Source organism: Numenius arquata, chromosome 5 (genome assembly GCF_964106895.1).
Source record: "Numenius arquata chromosome 5, bNumArq3.hap1.1, whole genome shotgun sequence".
Lineage (NCBI taxonomy): Eukaryota > Metazoa > Chordata > Aves > Charadriiformes > Scolopacidae > Numenius > Numenius arquata.
In genome coordinates this window covers 11,183,712-11,200,694 of record NC_133580.1, presented here as the reverse complement: position 1 = coordinate 11,200,694, position 16,983 = coordinate 11,183,712, and the positions used below count along the sequence as shown (strand labels likewise).

Below are 16,983 nucleotides of genomic sequence, written 5' to 3'. Positions count from 1 at the left end.
ACAGAAGCAAGATGAAGTCATACTGCAATTTCTTCCTTAAAGCCCAAGTGCTCTTTTTGTATTGGTCACCTGCAAAACAGCAATTTGTTTCAATTACCTGCCATAAATTACTGCATTACTACTCAGTAAGAGACTATGTATATTTTAATTAACTCTTCCAGCAATTGCATCCTTTTCTTTGATTGTTGAGGCAAGGAATGTTAGACACTAGATGGTAACATGAAGGAGACCTGACAGACCTCTGCTCGTGACTTTTCTCTTACTTTTTGCTATACAGAGACAGACATAAATTATCATAGAATCATAGAATGGTTAGATTTGGAAGGCACCTTAAAGATCATCGAGTTCCAACCGCCCTGCCATGGGTAGGGACACCTCCACTAGAGCAGATTGCTCAAAGCCCCATCCAGCCTGGCCTTAAATACTTCCAGGGATGGGGCATCCACAACTTCCCTGGGCAACCTGTTCCAGTGCTTCACCACCCTCACAGTAAAGAATTTCCTCCTAATATCTAATCTAAATCTCCCCTCTTCCAATTTAAAACCATTACCCCTTGTCCTGTCACTACATCTCCTGACAAAGAGTCCCTCTCCAGCTCTCCTGTAGGCTCCCTTCGGATATTGGAAGGCTGCTATGAGGTCTCCCCGGAGCCTTCTCTTCTCCAGGCTGAACAACCCCAGCTCTCTAAATTAGTTTTTTAATTATTTGTTTCTAATGAGAAATTGCAAGAAGGAAGAAACCTCTTTAAGAATTGGATGGCTGGCAAGGAGGTAGCAGCTCAGCCCTGAGTCTAGGTGCTCTCAGGTGCACTTTCCCAACTAATAGAAACATCTGCACTCACCAAATGCTGCCTGCGTGTGCACGAGGCCCCCATACAGATCCACCTAACAATTCCAACTCATGCAAACTTCCTTGCCACTCCCAGGCTTCCTCCAGCTCACCCACTGTCCTTGCAGAGCTGAGGCCGTAGCACACTGCCCAGCTTCTCAAACACCTGGTCCTCTTTTAGCTCTGCAGGGAATGGGTTTCCAGCTGAGAAGCCTGGGTCATTTTGAGGCTCTCCTTACCTGGTTGCTTCACTTTTTATTCCTTATGTGCAAGTAACCTTTGATTATCTCTCTCATTTAAATATGGTTTCAGTACAATAGAGTCTAGTTGGTGAGTTATTTGGGGCAGAGGCCTTGTATCTTCTGTGTTGGATTATGGTGCTGAAAATGTTTAGCGCAGCTTTGCTGGACAGGTGGGAATCTGCAATGGGTTGATATATATTGTCTACTGCGTCTGACTTCTTTTATCTGTTGCGGAGACATAGTGGACAAAATGTATGCATGAAGAATATGTATACACACATAAAATATACCTATCTATGCATATATAATTATGTCTACATATACATATGTGTGGCTTCTACATATACTGCAGAGCTACCAAAAGTAATCAGATAGTGAAAAAAGCCCCAGTAAGGTCTGCTGAGAAGGGAATGTAGGTGCTAGTGGGAGCATGCAGAGACAGGCTGAGCAGGCAATGCTCCTCCTTTTCCTTTAATCCAGTTGTTCACCTACATCCAGTAATAACAAGGCCTGCCTGTGATTTAAGAAATAACTGCTTCGATGGATGTAACTCCTACGTTAGCCATTTTTTTTAGGACTGTCAGGGTTGGTACTGTGTGTATGTTGCTCTCCTCCTCTCACCAACCATCCCTTCACAAATCTGTGGGGCAAAGGGCTTCCCATGGATGTAATAGGTTCTGTGTGTTATAAAGTGAACAAAAAACACAATTGAGCTTTACATGGAGCTGTCTTTACTGCCTCTATTCCAAGCCTTTCAGATTGCCCAGGGTATCCTGGTTTGGGTATTTGTAAATGTTGTATAGCATCAGGGGGAGGGAGACCAAACGGGCTGGCCAAGTCTGGAGTTTGAGTACAGGGCAGGTTTGAGTCCAGCAGTCACCAGAGGTGGTGGTGTCCATCCTGCAGAAACATCACATGCTGCTGGGATAGAATGTGTTGTATTAACTAGGTCAGAAGAAGGTTGTCCTACATCTTAGAGGAGTGGGGACTCCAAGGCTTTGGACTCCTGGTCTATCTTCATGACAACACAGATCAGGAGAAAGCTTACAGAAATAAAGGCATAAAACCAGTGTAAGAGAAAAAAAGTCATATAGACATTTAATTCTATCATCAGGTCATTGAAATTTCACATAGCTGCAAACTGCTGCATTTGAAAGCTGTGGAAGCAAGTGTGGGTATGGTTGCATGACTGAAAGCGTTGCTCCCCAATAACCAGCAGAAAGGGGGGTCAAAAAAACCCAGCGCAGAGATATTTCTGGCCTGCAAATTTCTCCAGGTGCTAAGGGGAACCTGAAGGTCTGCAGATCCTGTCAAAACAACACTGTAATAACAGTTTACAAAAGGCAGGACTTTGAAATGTGTCAGCACGAGGGAACTCTAGAGGGTGTTGTTCCCTGGCTGTCTGGGTACTTCTTGGGTCTCAAAGCTGGTTATAAACCAAGAACTGAAAAGGTTTTAGTACAAAGGAGTGTTGCTTCAGAGGTATTAGTGATATCTCTAGTATTATTATTAGGACTAAGTTTGCCCTGAGTTTTTCTTACAGGCTGCTGAAGTCAAATTAATCTGTGACAACCACAGAAAGTGGCAGAGGCTGTGGCCTGGGCAGTGACAGCTAAGAATGCCTGATTTCCCCTCTTCATGGTACCATATTTGCTTCAGCATCTTTTCTACCCTTGTTTGTGTCAAGTAAAAAAAAAAAAAAGAAAAAAGAAAAAAAAAAAGAAAAGTCAGTGTGTCAGTGGAGGAAAAAAAATGCAAATGTCAAGACAGAATTTGGTTGTATCCATTTGTAGCATACCGTCCAGAGGTTACATTTATGCATTATGAAGTTTAGGCCACAGAGAGAGACACAAACAGAATGACAGAGAGCACCATTTTATGCAGTATGTTACTCTGACAATAACACTCACATTTACAAACAAATTAGCTAAAAATGTCTGAAGGACATTCAGCTCTTACAAACTGGGCCTCATCTCCTGCTGATAGATTCCTTTGGGATGGGTATGGCATGCAAAATGATACACTGCCTTGGAGAATAAATTTATGAAGTTTCGCAATGTAGGTCACATTGCAGGAAAATCATAAATGTCTGAACATCACTCAATAGCCATTCAATCAACTGCTCAAAGCAAAATGGGAAACTGAACAGCGTGTAGCTGTCTCTGGTGAGAATGAGAAAAAGTCACGATACGATGTAAAACCCTTTGGGTCCTCCATCCATATGTATTGCTTTTTTCTTCTATTTTTCTTGCCAGTTTGGAGTTATATATCTGTGTCCATATCACTAGTGACAACAAAATCAATGTGTTTTTTGCTATTACTACCATGAACTATAATAAGTGTTTTGGGTGGCTCATGAAAGGTATGCCAAAAATTTGGGAAATCAGGCGAGGTCAAATGGTTCAAACTCGGTATAAGTAGCTTAGTCATAAGGAACTAATTTCATTCTGAAATTATTTTTGTGTGCTCCCATCCAGAAGGATTTATAACTTAACACCATTTGCTTCAGTCTTTTTGGATTTTGTTTGAAGGAATAAAGAAAATAAGATATTTTAAGGGAGGTTTCTCGATCAGCACTGTCTAGAGATTCTTGTTGCTTTCTAGATCTAAAAATTGCTAAAAGCCTGAGATCCAGAGATTTAGAGATGTTGAGAGCCATTCTGAAAACATCTAGCACCTTTGTAGATCTGGGGCCTTTCTAGATCTAGAGTTTTTTGGAGCGAGAAGGTCATCCATAGCTTCTGGAGCATGTCTAGAGACGCACTAGATCTTTTTCCTGCGATGGTATGGAAGCCTTTTAGAGCTTTTTTCTCAGACCCTACCTAGCACTTCTCTGGAGCCCTTCTACAGCCCTTTCTAGCACAGCAGGCTTTTCTAGATCCGGCCCTTATGGGTCCTTTCTGAATATAGAACTTTCCAGGGACCCCTTCTAGGGGCTTCTGCATGTCCCAGTCCCCCACCCCTCTCTTTTTTTTGTTTGTTTTGCAAGAGGCTTTGTAGGGCTTTCCTGAGCCCTTCTGTGTCTACAGCCTGTGAAGGCTGTGCCTTTCTAGATCTAGAGCTCAAATACTGAAAATAAAAACTTTATTTAGCTATCTGGTTAGGCATCTGTTGGAAACCTAATTTCAGGTGCACTTTTAAAAAAGGTATCCAGGTATCTCATCCCAGCCTTGAGATACATTATTTCAGTTGAGTGGTATTTCTTGAATTTAGCTTGAAAAAACATTCGTCCTAAACTTTATCCTTATAAGCTTTTCTTGCACAATCCGATAATCCAAATATGCATCACAGCAGTAACCAATGTCCTTAGTTGACAGAAATTTAATGCAGAGTGCCTGCTTACAGTCTCCGACTAGAATCAAACATTCTATAGTACATTTCTTGCAAGTATCTGATCAATATAAGTACTTGCATAGCAAGACTGCTGCATGGAATGCAGTTGTCTTGTTTGTTTTGCAAAGTGCAAGAAGCCTAATTTTTTAATTAGCTATTTGAAGTCTAACAGCAGTAGGTGTTTGCTTTCAATGCTGCACAGCAGCTAGTTAGATTAGATTCATTTTGCTCAGATGAAATAACTACTGTGTAAATGCTTGTGGAAAATTAGTTGCCGAAAAAATCATGTCATGATAACAATTAATCCTGTTGCTAATTTCTCTATGTGAAAAAATATGTACAATTTAAAGAGAAAAATCCAACTTTTCTATGGTTGTTTAATTCTCTGCTACCATTTAGTAAAGAATTAGTTCACTCTTACAATGGATTAAAAAAAGCTATTACTATTGAATTGTGTATCATTGTAGGAATTTGCCATAGAAGATGCCCTGCCATAAACATGAATTGCAGAATATCTATTTTTCCCATGCTTTTTTCTTTCACTTGCAGAAGTTGTGCTTGTGAGATTAATGGTGTAACTCTTAAGGGAAAGCTTAAACCACAGAAGTAAATTTGCATTTTCTTGTGAAAATTGATGGAGTTAGCATTTGTTTTGATCCTTGCAGGATTGTGTTTTGCAGCCTTGATCTGGGTGAGGAGGCAGCTGTGGCTCCCATAGACCCAACTGGCAACCTCCTGGCAGCAGCTCCTCATCCTTTGCTTTCCCCAGCCCTGGGATGAAAGGGGCAGTGCTGTTGTCAAATCTATAGGAAGTTTTAATTTCAATAACTTAATTTAAATTTTAAGTCTGAGTTTGACTCAGGATTCAGGGTAGAGTCAGAGTATTTGGGTAGTATATTCACAATGGGTGATGTTGCTCAAAGACAGGGATTTCACTTTCTTCACTTTTTTCAGTTTTGGAAATTTCATTTCTATGTATCCTATCTTCCTCTCAGTTTTCAGGCCAGATGCTTATATGAACCTCTGTAGTTATTGGAAGCAAAAGATACTGTAACATACTAGCTCCAGCCTCTCACTGTTCTCAAACAGCTTTTAATTACCGTCTCAATTAAAGCTTTTCAGAATCTTCCTCCCACCTTTTCTGCATTGGCAGCACACTGGCTTCCTGTATCCAGAATTTCTGAGCCCAAAATAGAAAGATGAGGCCAAAAACTAGTGAGAGATTTATTAAGATTTATGCAACCTTACTTTTGTGCTGTTTCATCTGACAAATGCAGAACCTGGAAACGCAAGTTAAAAAGTGAGGCAAAATGGCAAGAGTCCTGTTGTTAGCTAGATTTCCCGCTCCTTCCTTTTGGCCATGCAAATTAACTGCAACGGTATGTTTGGAGGACATCTATTCCCACTCCAGCACTGGAGACACGTTTGGGTTAGATTCAAATTCATGGTCTATTTTGAGATATTTTAATTGAAGAGCCTAAGATTGCTCCTCTCAGAGGTACCAGTCTGTTCAAAATACTTTGTAAATTCCTTCTGGGCATTTAACAAAGTATTTCTTTCATAGCCTGTATAAACCATGGGTACTATGTTTAAACAGACTTAAATGGTTTAGGAATCTAAGTCCCATTGATTTTCATAGTCAATGGGTTTATGCGATCCTGGATAATATTCCCTCTATCATTAAATAAAGACAGTGTGAAACCTGTCCCCATAGAATTCAAATTTTCCTATCTATTTAGTAGACCCAAGATTCCTCATATGATCTTTGAAGTTGTGAAGCAGAAAAAAAATTTAAAAAAATTATGAAACAAGAAGAGAGCTGGAAAGAAAGAGCACAGCAAAGCCTGTGGCAAGTGAAGCAAAGACAAGCAGTGAAAACCATTGGAGTTGTGCCTTGCCTTCACTTTCCTGCACTGGGTCCCTTATCCGCCGGAAATAATTGATGGCAAAGGCAGGTTGGCAGGGAGACTACCCGAGCCATGATCCCAGAGAACTGGTGGCCTCAGACCTCTGAGCTGCATCTGTAAATGTGCCACAGCTGCTTTCCCAGCCCAGAGTAGAAAACAGCAGTCATTAAGCTGCAAAACTCATTTATTTGGGTTTTCTCTGGGGAACTATGAATGCAGAGAGAGCAACATTTGTGAAGTTTAGAGCAGGGACTGCTACAGCTGAACTGTATAATTCTGAATTTTATAATATGCAGCATCAGGAGCATGAGAAACAAAGGCTCCTCCAGTGTGGGAGGAGGCTGTAATCCCACTGCGGGAAAGAGTTCCCTGGTGTCAGACCGCAGGAGCTGAATTGTGTCTCTGTGTGCCATTAAGAAAGAAGCTAAGCTGCTGAGAGGAGCTGGCAGTGTCAGTGTCAACAAAAGAAAGAGCTCAGAATTGAGAGCAAACTGACAGAAAACGATGAAAAAATATCCGTGGTTGTCATCTGTGAGAAAATAGAGAGAAATATATGTAGTGAGACATCCTGTAAAAAGTTCAGGGAAGCAGAACTGATCTCCTTCAGCCTTGTAAGCTACACGCTCGCTCCTAATGGACTGCCTGTTTGAGTCCTTCCTTGGAGCCGTTTCTCTCCAAGAAGGAAGGAGAAAGAAGGGTTTGAGCAGGAAGAGAAAAACATGCTATTTAGAAGGACATTGTGATGAGTAAAAGGGCTTGGCCTGGAAACAACAGGTGAAGTGAGTACAAATAAGAGGAGACAAAAAATGGAAGTTAGCAGCAAAAGAGAAATACGGAAGAGGCTATGATGAGGTCTGCAAATGCATATCATAGAGCTGAATAAAGGCAAAGGTAGCATAAACAGAAGTGCTTGCAGCTGAGCAGTACAGATAGGAAGTAATCCATCAATCAAGACTATCAGAAAAATTTTGGCATGAATTTCATGCTACTACATGAAATCGAATCAAAATATACAAGCAATGCATGGGAAGAAATCAAAGCAATGGTGAAGCCTTTTTAGGGATTTATGCAGCTTCTTTTAATCCATGATAAATGAAACTTATCCCAGTGAAATTTACCCCCACAACCAAACAGTTAACCTCTTGAATCCGGCATCTGCACACAGGGATAAATTTTTCCCTCTTTTCTTACTTTGATATGAACAGTAGAATTTGTTTGATCTGATTTGTTTAAAATAGTACCAAAAATGCTACAGCCACAAAATGTCATGCAAAATGTGCAGAAAGTTTTAGCCATATGGTCAAAACCAAAAGTGAAACAGTATTCTTCACAAACTAACACTTAAATGTGTGTACATGTGCGGGTGTGTGTATTTAAGAAGTGTATGAGTGCAGGCTCTTCTATCAGTGCTACTTTGCAAAAAGCTTACAATATTTAGTTGTAAAGTTTTGCCGTGGGAAATATATTTAAGTATTTCAAAACCAGATAGGTTGGCAGATAGATAGTTATAAAAGTACATGTATATTTTGGAAGAAATAAATGGGTCTGAGAGCTATTTAACTACCTAAATGTAGATCTCCCAGTGAAAATTCATTTAAACTGAAGCCACCTTAGTGCACTTTGTGTTTTCAAGAACACTTGACATGAAAAAAATGTATTAGAAAGTCAGACCAGTAGGTGTTAATTTTGCACTTCTCAAACCAGAGACTGATTATTAGATATAGCTGGAGCCTTTATGTTGACAGTTAAATACTGAATTCCCAGAAAATTTGACATGTTAATACTTATATGCAAAAGGTCTCATTGCTCAAGGGTTCACTTGTTTCAGCAGTGATTTTGATTGCATATGCTCAGTCTCCTGTGAACCAAACCAGAATTGTCACCTGAAAATTTCAGTCTGTGAAGAGTGTGAGGTACCGACTGCTACTGAACAAACCTTGTCTGTTTGTTTATAATGGGATAATCAGTAATGCAATTTCTGTACACTTCTCAAAAAAAGAACCCATTAAATATAAGAAAAAACACTTGTAATGTGCCCAATTTTGAGTAATAAGAAAACACATACATATATGGGAGAGGACTTTTTGCAGGGGCTTTTGAAGTACTGCTTCAAATTAAGAAGTTTATTAACTGATTTAATATTCTAATCCTAACTGAGGTTTTGTCTGGAAAAACTTTTTAATAGGCACAGTCACATCAGATGAGAATTGAAGTGTTTCTCTGTAATATGTTTATTGGCTCTGAATGAAGCACAACTGATGGTTTGGTCACAGAAACCTGCCAGAGGGCGGCTTGCTTTAAAAGAAAAGAAACAACCGATGACTTTTCAAGGTAACAGTGAACCTGAGGGTGCAGTTACACTTCAGCTTAAACTGATTTAGGCGATTAGTTTTTAGCCAGCAAACTGTCCTGAACATTCTCTCTGTAGGAGCACATAAACACTGGCCTTGCTGCTGGGGGCTGCACTGGGAGAAGGGATGAAGTGGTACTGCAGCAGCCCAAATTTACACCGGTTTAAGATGCCATGAAGCCTCATCCTGCAAAGAACAGGGCAAATTTTTTTCTATATTTGTGAAATTCTTCTTCAGATTAGGAGTGCTCAGGGGTTTGTGTGTATTTGATTTTAATTTGCCCATTTCACCTTTTTCCCCTCCAGTTGCACTAGCATAAGCTTGCAGCGAACAGCAGCTGGGTTCTGTTCTGCAATCTCCAGGCAGGTACATGCAAGCTTTAATACTTCACCTGGGATTAAACCATTAATATATCCATGACGGCTTTAAACCCAGGAGGAGAAGCTGTAGCCATACCTTCTTTGAGCTTTGTGGAGCAGAGAGCTAGGCAAAGGTTCTGGTGTAGTAACCAAAATTGTTTAGATGTTTCCAACTAAATATTTACTTACTTTTGTCATAATACAGCTAAATTTACAGATGTGATCAGTATGAAAGCAAATGTGCTTGCAGTTAACAGCTGTTAAGACTAAGCTTTAGGCACATTGCAGCAAGTGAAATGGACAGTTGCATAAAAGTTTATTCTATCTCAATAAACCAAAACAGCCTCAAATCACCCAGAGAAAGAGTTGTTTTGGCTCAAACCAGTCTCTGTTTATCTGCAAGACACCAGGAATACCCACACAGTGGGAGGAATTCAAATTATTCACTGGACAAAGGCAGTGTGGCAGGTCCACAAGGGAAAACCAACTATTAAGACATGGCAGGTGCTATGCAGAGTCATTATGGCAAAAATAGACAATTTCAGCCAAAAGTTTTTATCACTAATAGTCTAGTTACAGTTAATCAAAGATTAGTTTTACAGCAGAGCGATCTGTGAAAAGGGGCTGTTAAAGTTTCCCATTAAAAATAATCCATTTACTTTGATAGAACAATCAAATGTTCTGCATTAAAGGTGAACTGCAAATAAGGGAGTTTTTCCAAGTTTCCTGAAGATAGCTTTGTAGAGATTTTTATGCTAACTGAAGAGTTTTATTTGGTGTCCCAGTGAACTTTCAGTTGAAGCATGGGCTAACAGCAGTGTGTAAACCAGCCCTAGCACAGCAGGTGGAATCCAAGCAGTCTCACACGCACACAGAAACCAGCACCTTTATGGGAGGAATCTGTTTCCAACTGTTTCACCACATTTATCATCATTTGGAAGGACTCTACCAGCTGGTTCAGGAGACATCTTGAACCCAACAGCATTAGCCTTAATGCCAGTTGCTATGCTGTCTAGTAAAATGGACTGGGCACGAGGAGGAATTCGATTACTCTGCGAGCCTTCATAATTGTGTGGTGCACCACATACCCGTGCAGGGCAAGACATGGTAGCCACAATGCCCTCACTTTATTAAAACATCAATTATCAAATCAGCAACGTACCTCTGGAAATGGGATTATTCAGGAAATACTGACGCTTGAGAAAGGGAGAGACTTGGCCTCCAGCCTGGTTCCTGAGCTGACCCCAGGCTAGCAGGTGGCTTGCGATGGCCACACGCTCCACCATATGTTATTTCTCGGTGCTGAGCATTGTATTAGCATCTGCGGTCTCTAAAATCATAGATCTTTTAATTAGCACAGTGGAAAAATGAGCAAAACCAGCCACAAAATCAGTAAATGAAATAATAGAAGCTTCTGTGGCATATAAAGCATATAAAACCATTATATCTTAGCCTGGTATTTATTCACTTCTGATGATTGAATATTTAGTCCAGAAAAATTCCACTCAGATAAAAGCAGCCATCTCTTCACAAAGGATAACAAGCAAAGCATCCTGAGGCAGACAAAAATAGGCTGTCTTGTAGTCTCTGTGGCTCAGTTGTTCTCTGACCTTTCCATAGACAAGCTGCAGTCCAAATCCTACATTAACTGGGGAGAAGGATCAGTCTACTCTGTTTTTGTTTCCCAATTCAGCAATCCTTTACTGCCTATTGAGCTTTCTCAACAGGAGGAATTTGAAGCTCTGGCCGGTACATGCTACAATCGGCAGCTGACACGCTGCTTGTCTTTCAGGCTGACAGGCCGCCCCACCTTTAATTGGGAGCACGTTTAGTTCTTCCAGATCCTGATGCAACAGGTATCAGATGAGTGAGGTCATTCTTCTAGCATTTCCTCCAGCGTGGTTTGGAAACTTTGCTTGATTAGCACTCTCACCTGCATGGAAAAAGGCAAAAAGCTAACTTAATGTGAAGAATTTACTTAATCCATTACTGAAATACTGAATTCACAAAGCAAAATTATAAGTAATTATGACTTGGCTATTGTGTCATGTGAAGTATGATATATTGGTGTATTAATATGTTACAAAGAATTAACGAGCTTATATTTCTTATGGCATATAAGTCTTATTAACAATTCTTGCTTAATAAATAAATTGTGGAAATGTGTCATGCTCTTCTAGTATTTCATTTTCCTTTTGTACTAACAGTCAATTAAAGTGTTAGGACATTGACAACCTCTAACTGTTTTCCACTCTGTTAGTGTTGACTGCAACCTTGAAACAATAACATTCAGACTTGGAAAATTTTCTGGCTGATGTTGCGTGACATGAAGTGTGTGGTTTTATTTGCATGACTGCATAGGTATAATAAATTTCCCACCTTAATGGACTTGTGCAAATACCTCTCAGAGGTACTAAATTACTTTTCAAATCAAGTTGTGTTCCACGCTGGATCTGGACCTCAGAAAAGCACATGCTTGTTGAAACTTCTTGTGCCGAACCCAATTAAAGGCACATACTAGAGAAGCAGTGCTGGGTGAATCCACCAAGTGCCTTGATGACGTGGTGATCAGAGATGGTTGAATGAAACTGCCTTACTGTCTTAATCATTCTTTTTTCTTATTTTTCCCTGCCTTCCCCTTATTTTTTTTTTTTTTCCAGGTGCGGTTAGAGTGGCCAACAGACCTCACGGTGAACCCTCTAGACAATTCACTGTATGTCCTGGACAACAATATTGTTCTGCAGATCTCTGAGAACAGGCGTGTGCGAATTATTGCAGGGCGCCCCATTCACTGCCAGGTGCCAGGCATTGACCACTTCATTGTCAGCAAGGTGGCCATCCATTCAACCCTGGAGTCAGCCAGGGCGATTGCTGTATCTCACAGTGGGATACTCTACATTGCAGAGACAGATGAAAGAAAGATCAACCGTATACAACAGGTCACAACCAATGGTGAGATCTCTATAATCGCTGGAGCCCCATCAGATTGTGACTGCAAGATTGATCCTAATTGTGACTGTTTTTCAGGTAAGGCAATGCTAGTTATTTTCTGTCTCTTATCTATTGAGATCCCCTGGCACAGCTGCAGATTAGCAAAGTGACAAGGGGAAGGAGAGATGAGCAATGATACGGTTTCCTTGGAAAGCCGAAAACCTTATCAGCAACTCTTTGTGGATTTAATCCATTGGATGTAGAGATGTGAGTCTTCCAGCTGGCACGGGAGGAACCTCGGGGTGGTCTTAGCTTTTCCTCTTTTGATACAGAGATTACACACCATTCAAAATTAGTTCTAAGCCTGCCTTTCTGTGTCAGCTGTGTGTGCCCGTGTTGAAGATGGTACCAGCCCCAGTGCAGATTGCACCTAAATGCTACTGGATCTAGCAGCCCGTCTTACCAAGAAGAGTACCAGGGTGTTTCGTATCCAGTGAAAAATGCTATCTTATGCCTTATTATCACTTGTGTCACGCTGCACAACCAGCAAAATGATGCAAACACATAATATTTAGAATTTCTTGTTGTTTGTGTATTTTAAGCTGGAACAGCCAGTGCCAGGCCCACACTGCACCACTGGGCATTCTCAGCAACACTGCTCCTCCCCCCTGCATGCACCAAAACAAATTATGGTGCTTTTTTTCATAAAAACATATTTCATGATAGGGCAAAGGACAGCATTCCCATATACAGAGGTGTGCAGTATGTTGTCCTCTTGTCATCTCTAAGAACCACTCTGTTCAGCTCCATAATGTCAGCATAATTCTTAAGCCTCCCATTTCAAGTAAAAGGTTAATTACTGACAAGAAGACATTAAGTATGTCAAGAATTGAGAGAAAAAAATGTAAATGGTCTTCCAGAGAAGGTGGTTTGCTGACCCAGCATTGTAATCATAATCAAAGCCTCATGTGCACTGCCAAGTGCTGCCAGCTTCAGTTACAGCTGTGGTAGACCAATGCTGAAAAGGATCCTGTTCAGGGTTCCTATTAAAGGAAACTACCCTCACTGCTGAAAAATTAAAAACTGTGGCAAATCTAATGATTGTACCAGGGCTGGGTTGGAGAAAAGCAGGGTCAGAAGATCAGCTAATTTGTCCATCTCCAAGGAAGCACAGGGTGTGCTCAAAATCGCCACCAAATTTCATTTCTCAATCAGAAGAAGGAGAGCAATACAAACAGTAATGTGTTTTTCTCAGAGGGAGGTTTAATATGCTTTCTTGCTAGTTACAGAAAATCCTGCTCATGTAAAGTCATTTTGATATGCATATGTAGTCCATAATAATGCAAATATCCTCCTCAAACCTTAAAACACATAAACCAAGTAAATTATCAAGTGATACTGGAAAGGGTGATTTCTCAAGGCCTTTTTTGACTGTTGTTCTTGTTTAGTTTTCCTGTAGCATTGAGTTTTTAATAAGTATAAAGTAATCTTTGCTTCAATGTCATTTTAGCTGAATTACTGGGTTTTATTTTCTCCTTGTTTTCTTTTCAACATGATTCTACTTTAACTACATGCCAACAGACAATAGTAGGGAATGAAACTTCAGGTGTTCTTTTTTTTTCTTTCACAATTTTGCCATTAATGCTTCCCTGAGCAGCAGTCTTTTGGCCCTAGAAAAAATTATGTAAATTAGATAATTTATATTCCTGTTTGTCTTCACTGAGACTGATTTAGAATGGCACCAACCTTAGATAATATGGATTTAATTAGTTGGAAGAAGATACTGTTTTATTGACCTGTAAATAATACTGAGGAGAAGCGGTGTGTCAGGCTATGGGGATGAGCTTAAATATGGACATTACAGATTACTAAAATTACCATTTCTCCTCCAGGTGATGGCGGATATGCCAAAGATGCAAAACTGAAAGCACCTTCTTCTCTAGCAGTCTCTCCTGATGACACACTGTATGTAGCAGACCTTGGCAATGTTCGCATCCGTGCAGTCAGCCGAAACAAGGCTCACCTCAGTGACACAAATATGTATGAGATTGCATCACCAGCAGACCAAGAACTGTATCAGTTCACCATCAATGGCACCCACCTGCACACACTGAACCTCATAACGAGGGACTACATCTACAATTTCACCTACAGCGGGGAAGGGGATATTGGCACCATCACCAGCAGCAATGGGAATTCGGTTCACATCCGCAGAGACACGAGTGGGCTGCCTCTGTGGATCGTGGTGCCAGGAGGCCAGGTGTACTGGCTGACAATAAGCAGCAATGGGGTTCTGAAAAGAGTTTATGCCCAAGGCTACAACCTAGCTCTGATGACATATCCTGGAAACACAGGGCTTTTAGCAACCAAAAGCAATGAAAATGGATGGACAACTGTATATGAGTAAGTCCATGATATTAAATGTCTGATGTAAGAATCCTATTTTAAATGAACATTGAAATCTTTTTAGTAAGTTCTAGTAGTTTAAAAAGACACTTTGCAGCTAACACTGTGTGAGAAAGGACAAGTAGTGCTGTTACACAAGCTTTTACAATGAAGCACAACCATTTAAGTGCCAAAGCCTGTCATAAGAAAAAACTCTGTGCATAGTGTTCATGAAATGTCGCAGAAATTGCCTGAAATTATACTTCATTTTCACTTTGTTGTTGTGAATCTGTTTCTCTAAATGAAAATATGATTGTGGAATTTTTTGTAACTAAAGAAGTAGAGGCAAGTTGTGATATGAATAAGGAATTTGCAAAATTCCGGAGGAAGGCAAAAAAGGGATAATTAGCATACTTGTCAGAGAATTGAGTGTTGCAAAGGAAATTGAGAATCTACTGGAAGGAATATTCAAAGACAAGAGTGGGCTTGTCTCTATCAGCAGGGGAAGAGGATATATAATAACAAAAGGATATGTAATAGAAAAAGGGGAGTAGGAACGGCCTTGTAAGCAAGAGGTTCAGGAGACCTTTGATGGGACTTCTAAAGAGCAAGACATAGAGTCTTCTGAAGAGCAACACAGTTAAAGATGCAGTCAGAACATTCCATTCTGGTCCCAGAGAGAGAACAACCTAAGAGAAAGTTTGGTTTTGATTTATAAAGAGGTGTGATGTATCAGGATTTCTCGTTATTTATAATTAATTGTCATAATCCCTGTTTGAGGATGTGACAAGTGATGGATGGAGATCATATGTTAACATCACAGTATTAGTCCAGAGTCTTCAAGGAGGATAATAATGCCTGCTTTCTGTGGAGCGTAGGAGTTCATGGTCAAAAACTAAAATGAAAAGCCAGGTGAGATATGAACAGAAAACACATTGAGGAGAATTCAGTTACTGCATAAGTCACCTGGAGAGGTAGTTGAGTCACCATCATTACAGGTTTTTAGACTTATATTTTCTTAAAATTGAAGTAGGATAAAAGCAGAGAAAACTGCTGCCTAGTGCATGGGATCTTTTATTCAAGGGGATGTTTTTCCATCCTGCCCTCTGTTATTCTGCCAAAGACTAAATTGATAGGGTGGACATAAGTATAACCCATTAAAGAGGGCCATTTTTGACAATATGTGGTAAAACAAAATCATACAGGGCTTTCCTGGTTCAGTTCTCATTATCAGACATCTATTGATACGAATTTAAATTATCTTGCAACAAGACAAAGCTCGCTGTTGTCCTGATGCTGTTTAAACACTGATCTGATTGTTAGCTTTTATAAGCAGAACTGACTTAGAATATATGCTTCTTTGTAATAATTTCAACACTGAGAGTGATCCATTTAAATCCCTACTTGAAGATGGCATCAATCCAGATCATGGACCAGTGACACTTTCAAAAAGCTTTTACAGTAGCTCCAAGTCATGCCTATTACTTCGTAAAATGCTGAACACCATGCATTGTTGCAGGGCCTTAATTCTTGAGCATGTTTAGAGCAGATTATTTTCAGTCATGTGCTTCTAAATCTCAGTATTCTTACTCTGTCCCATTGACATTGAGTGTAGACCATTTCTCACGATTATTGCTTGTTCCTGTTGTGTTCTGGCAAGTATGACTCAGGATAGTAAGACCTTTTAAAGGACTTGCTTACAAGTGCCTCCCATTGTATGTAATACAGATTTCTTCACAAAGAGATATATGTGCCTTGAGAGGTTTGATGTTATGTATATCGATACAAAGAAATTTTGCTAAATTAAACAATTTTTTCATACTTTCACAGCTTTAACTGCAGGCTAGGTAACACTGTCCTCACTGATGCTTTGAGTTGCCCAGGATTTGCACAACCATGCAGTTCTGACAGTCTAGATCACTCAGTAGAAATTAACAGAAATACAGTTTTTACCATTACAAAGACAACAGCAGAATTAAATAGTGACATCTTGTCATTAATATTTATGTTCAGTCCAATATTTTAAGTGATCATAATATAATTCATCGCCCAATCTGCTGCAGAGGGGGAGTTGACTATGATCAGTGCTGTGCTGAGTAGATGTGCTTTCAGGAGGTGCTGCTCACCTTCTGCCATAAATAGGTCATGGGGCGTGATGGTCCTTAGTCATCCTTTAACTAGATATTATTTTCCAGACATGACATATTCTGAACTGACACCTGATTTCAGTTTGAAAATTAGATTTTTTTGAAGGGGTTACTTATATGTGAATTGCTTCCGAGTCCTATATGAACATAGTATCTGGAGCTAAGAGAATTATTATACGAGCAACTTTCAAATTGTTTGGAATCATCTTCTCTGTTTAAGCTACATTTGCATTCACATCCAAAAGTTCAACCCATGGCGCTGTCAAGCCGAAATAGGGATGGGTTTGTTTAACAACACGTATCACACATACTTGGGAATAGGAGCAAAGATAATGAACTGTTCGGAACATCTACCTATATGTCAGATTCACTCACAGAGGGAAATTATTAAGAGGTGGAAAGCCACCTACAAAAGTACTTGTCATCCATCTACTCTAATCTGATGGAATGGAAGTACTGAAAGAGCTCTTGCATAAAATTATAGCTAATGTACAATTTTC

General features: G+C 40.0%; 1 protein-coding gene across 2 annotated transcripts in view; it reads left to right on the top strand.

Annotated features, from left to right (window-relative positions):
- Positions 1 to 16,983, top strand: part of TENM1 (teneurin transmembrane protein 1) — a 249,015-nt gene that overhangs the window by 211,361 nt on the left and 20,671 nt on the right. For both annotated transcript variants that reach the window (XM_074147706.1, XM_074147705.1), the window contains 2 exons: positions 11,681 to 12,047; positions 13,844 to 14,354. In XM_074147706.1, coding sequence (XP_074003807.1) covers positions 11,681 to 12,047; positions 13,844 to 14,354 — 878 coding nt within the window. The remainder of the gene's footprint in view (positions 1 to 11,680; positions 12,048 to 13,843; positions 14,355 to 16,983) is intronic.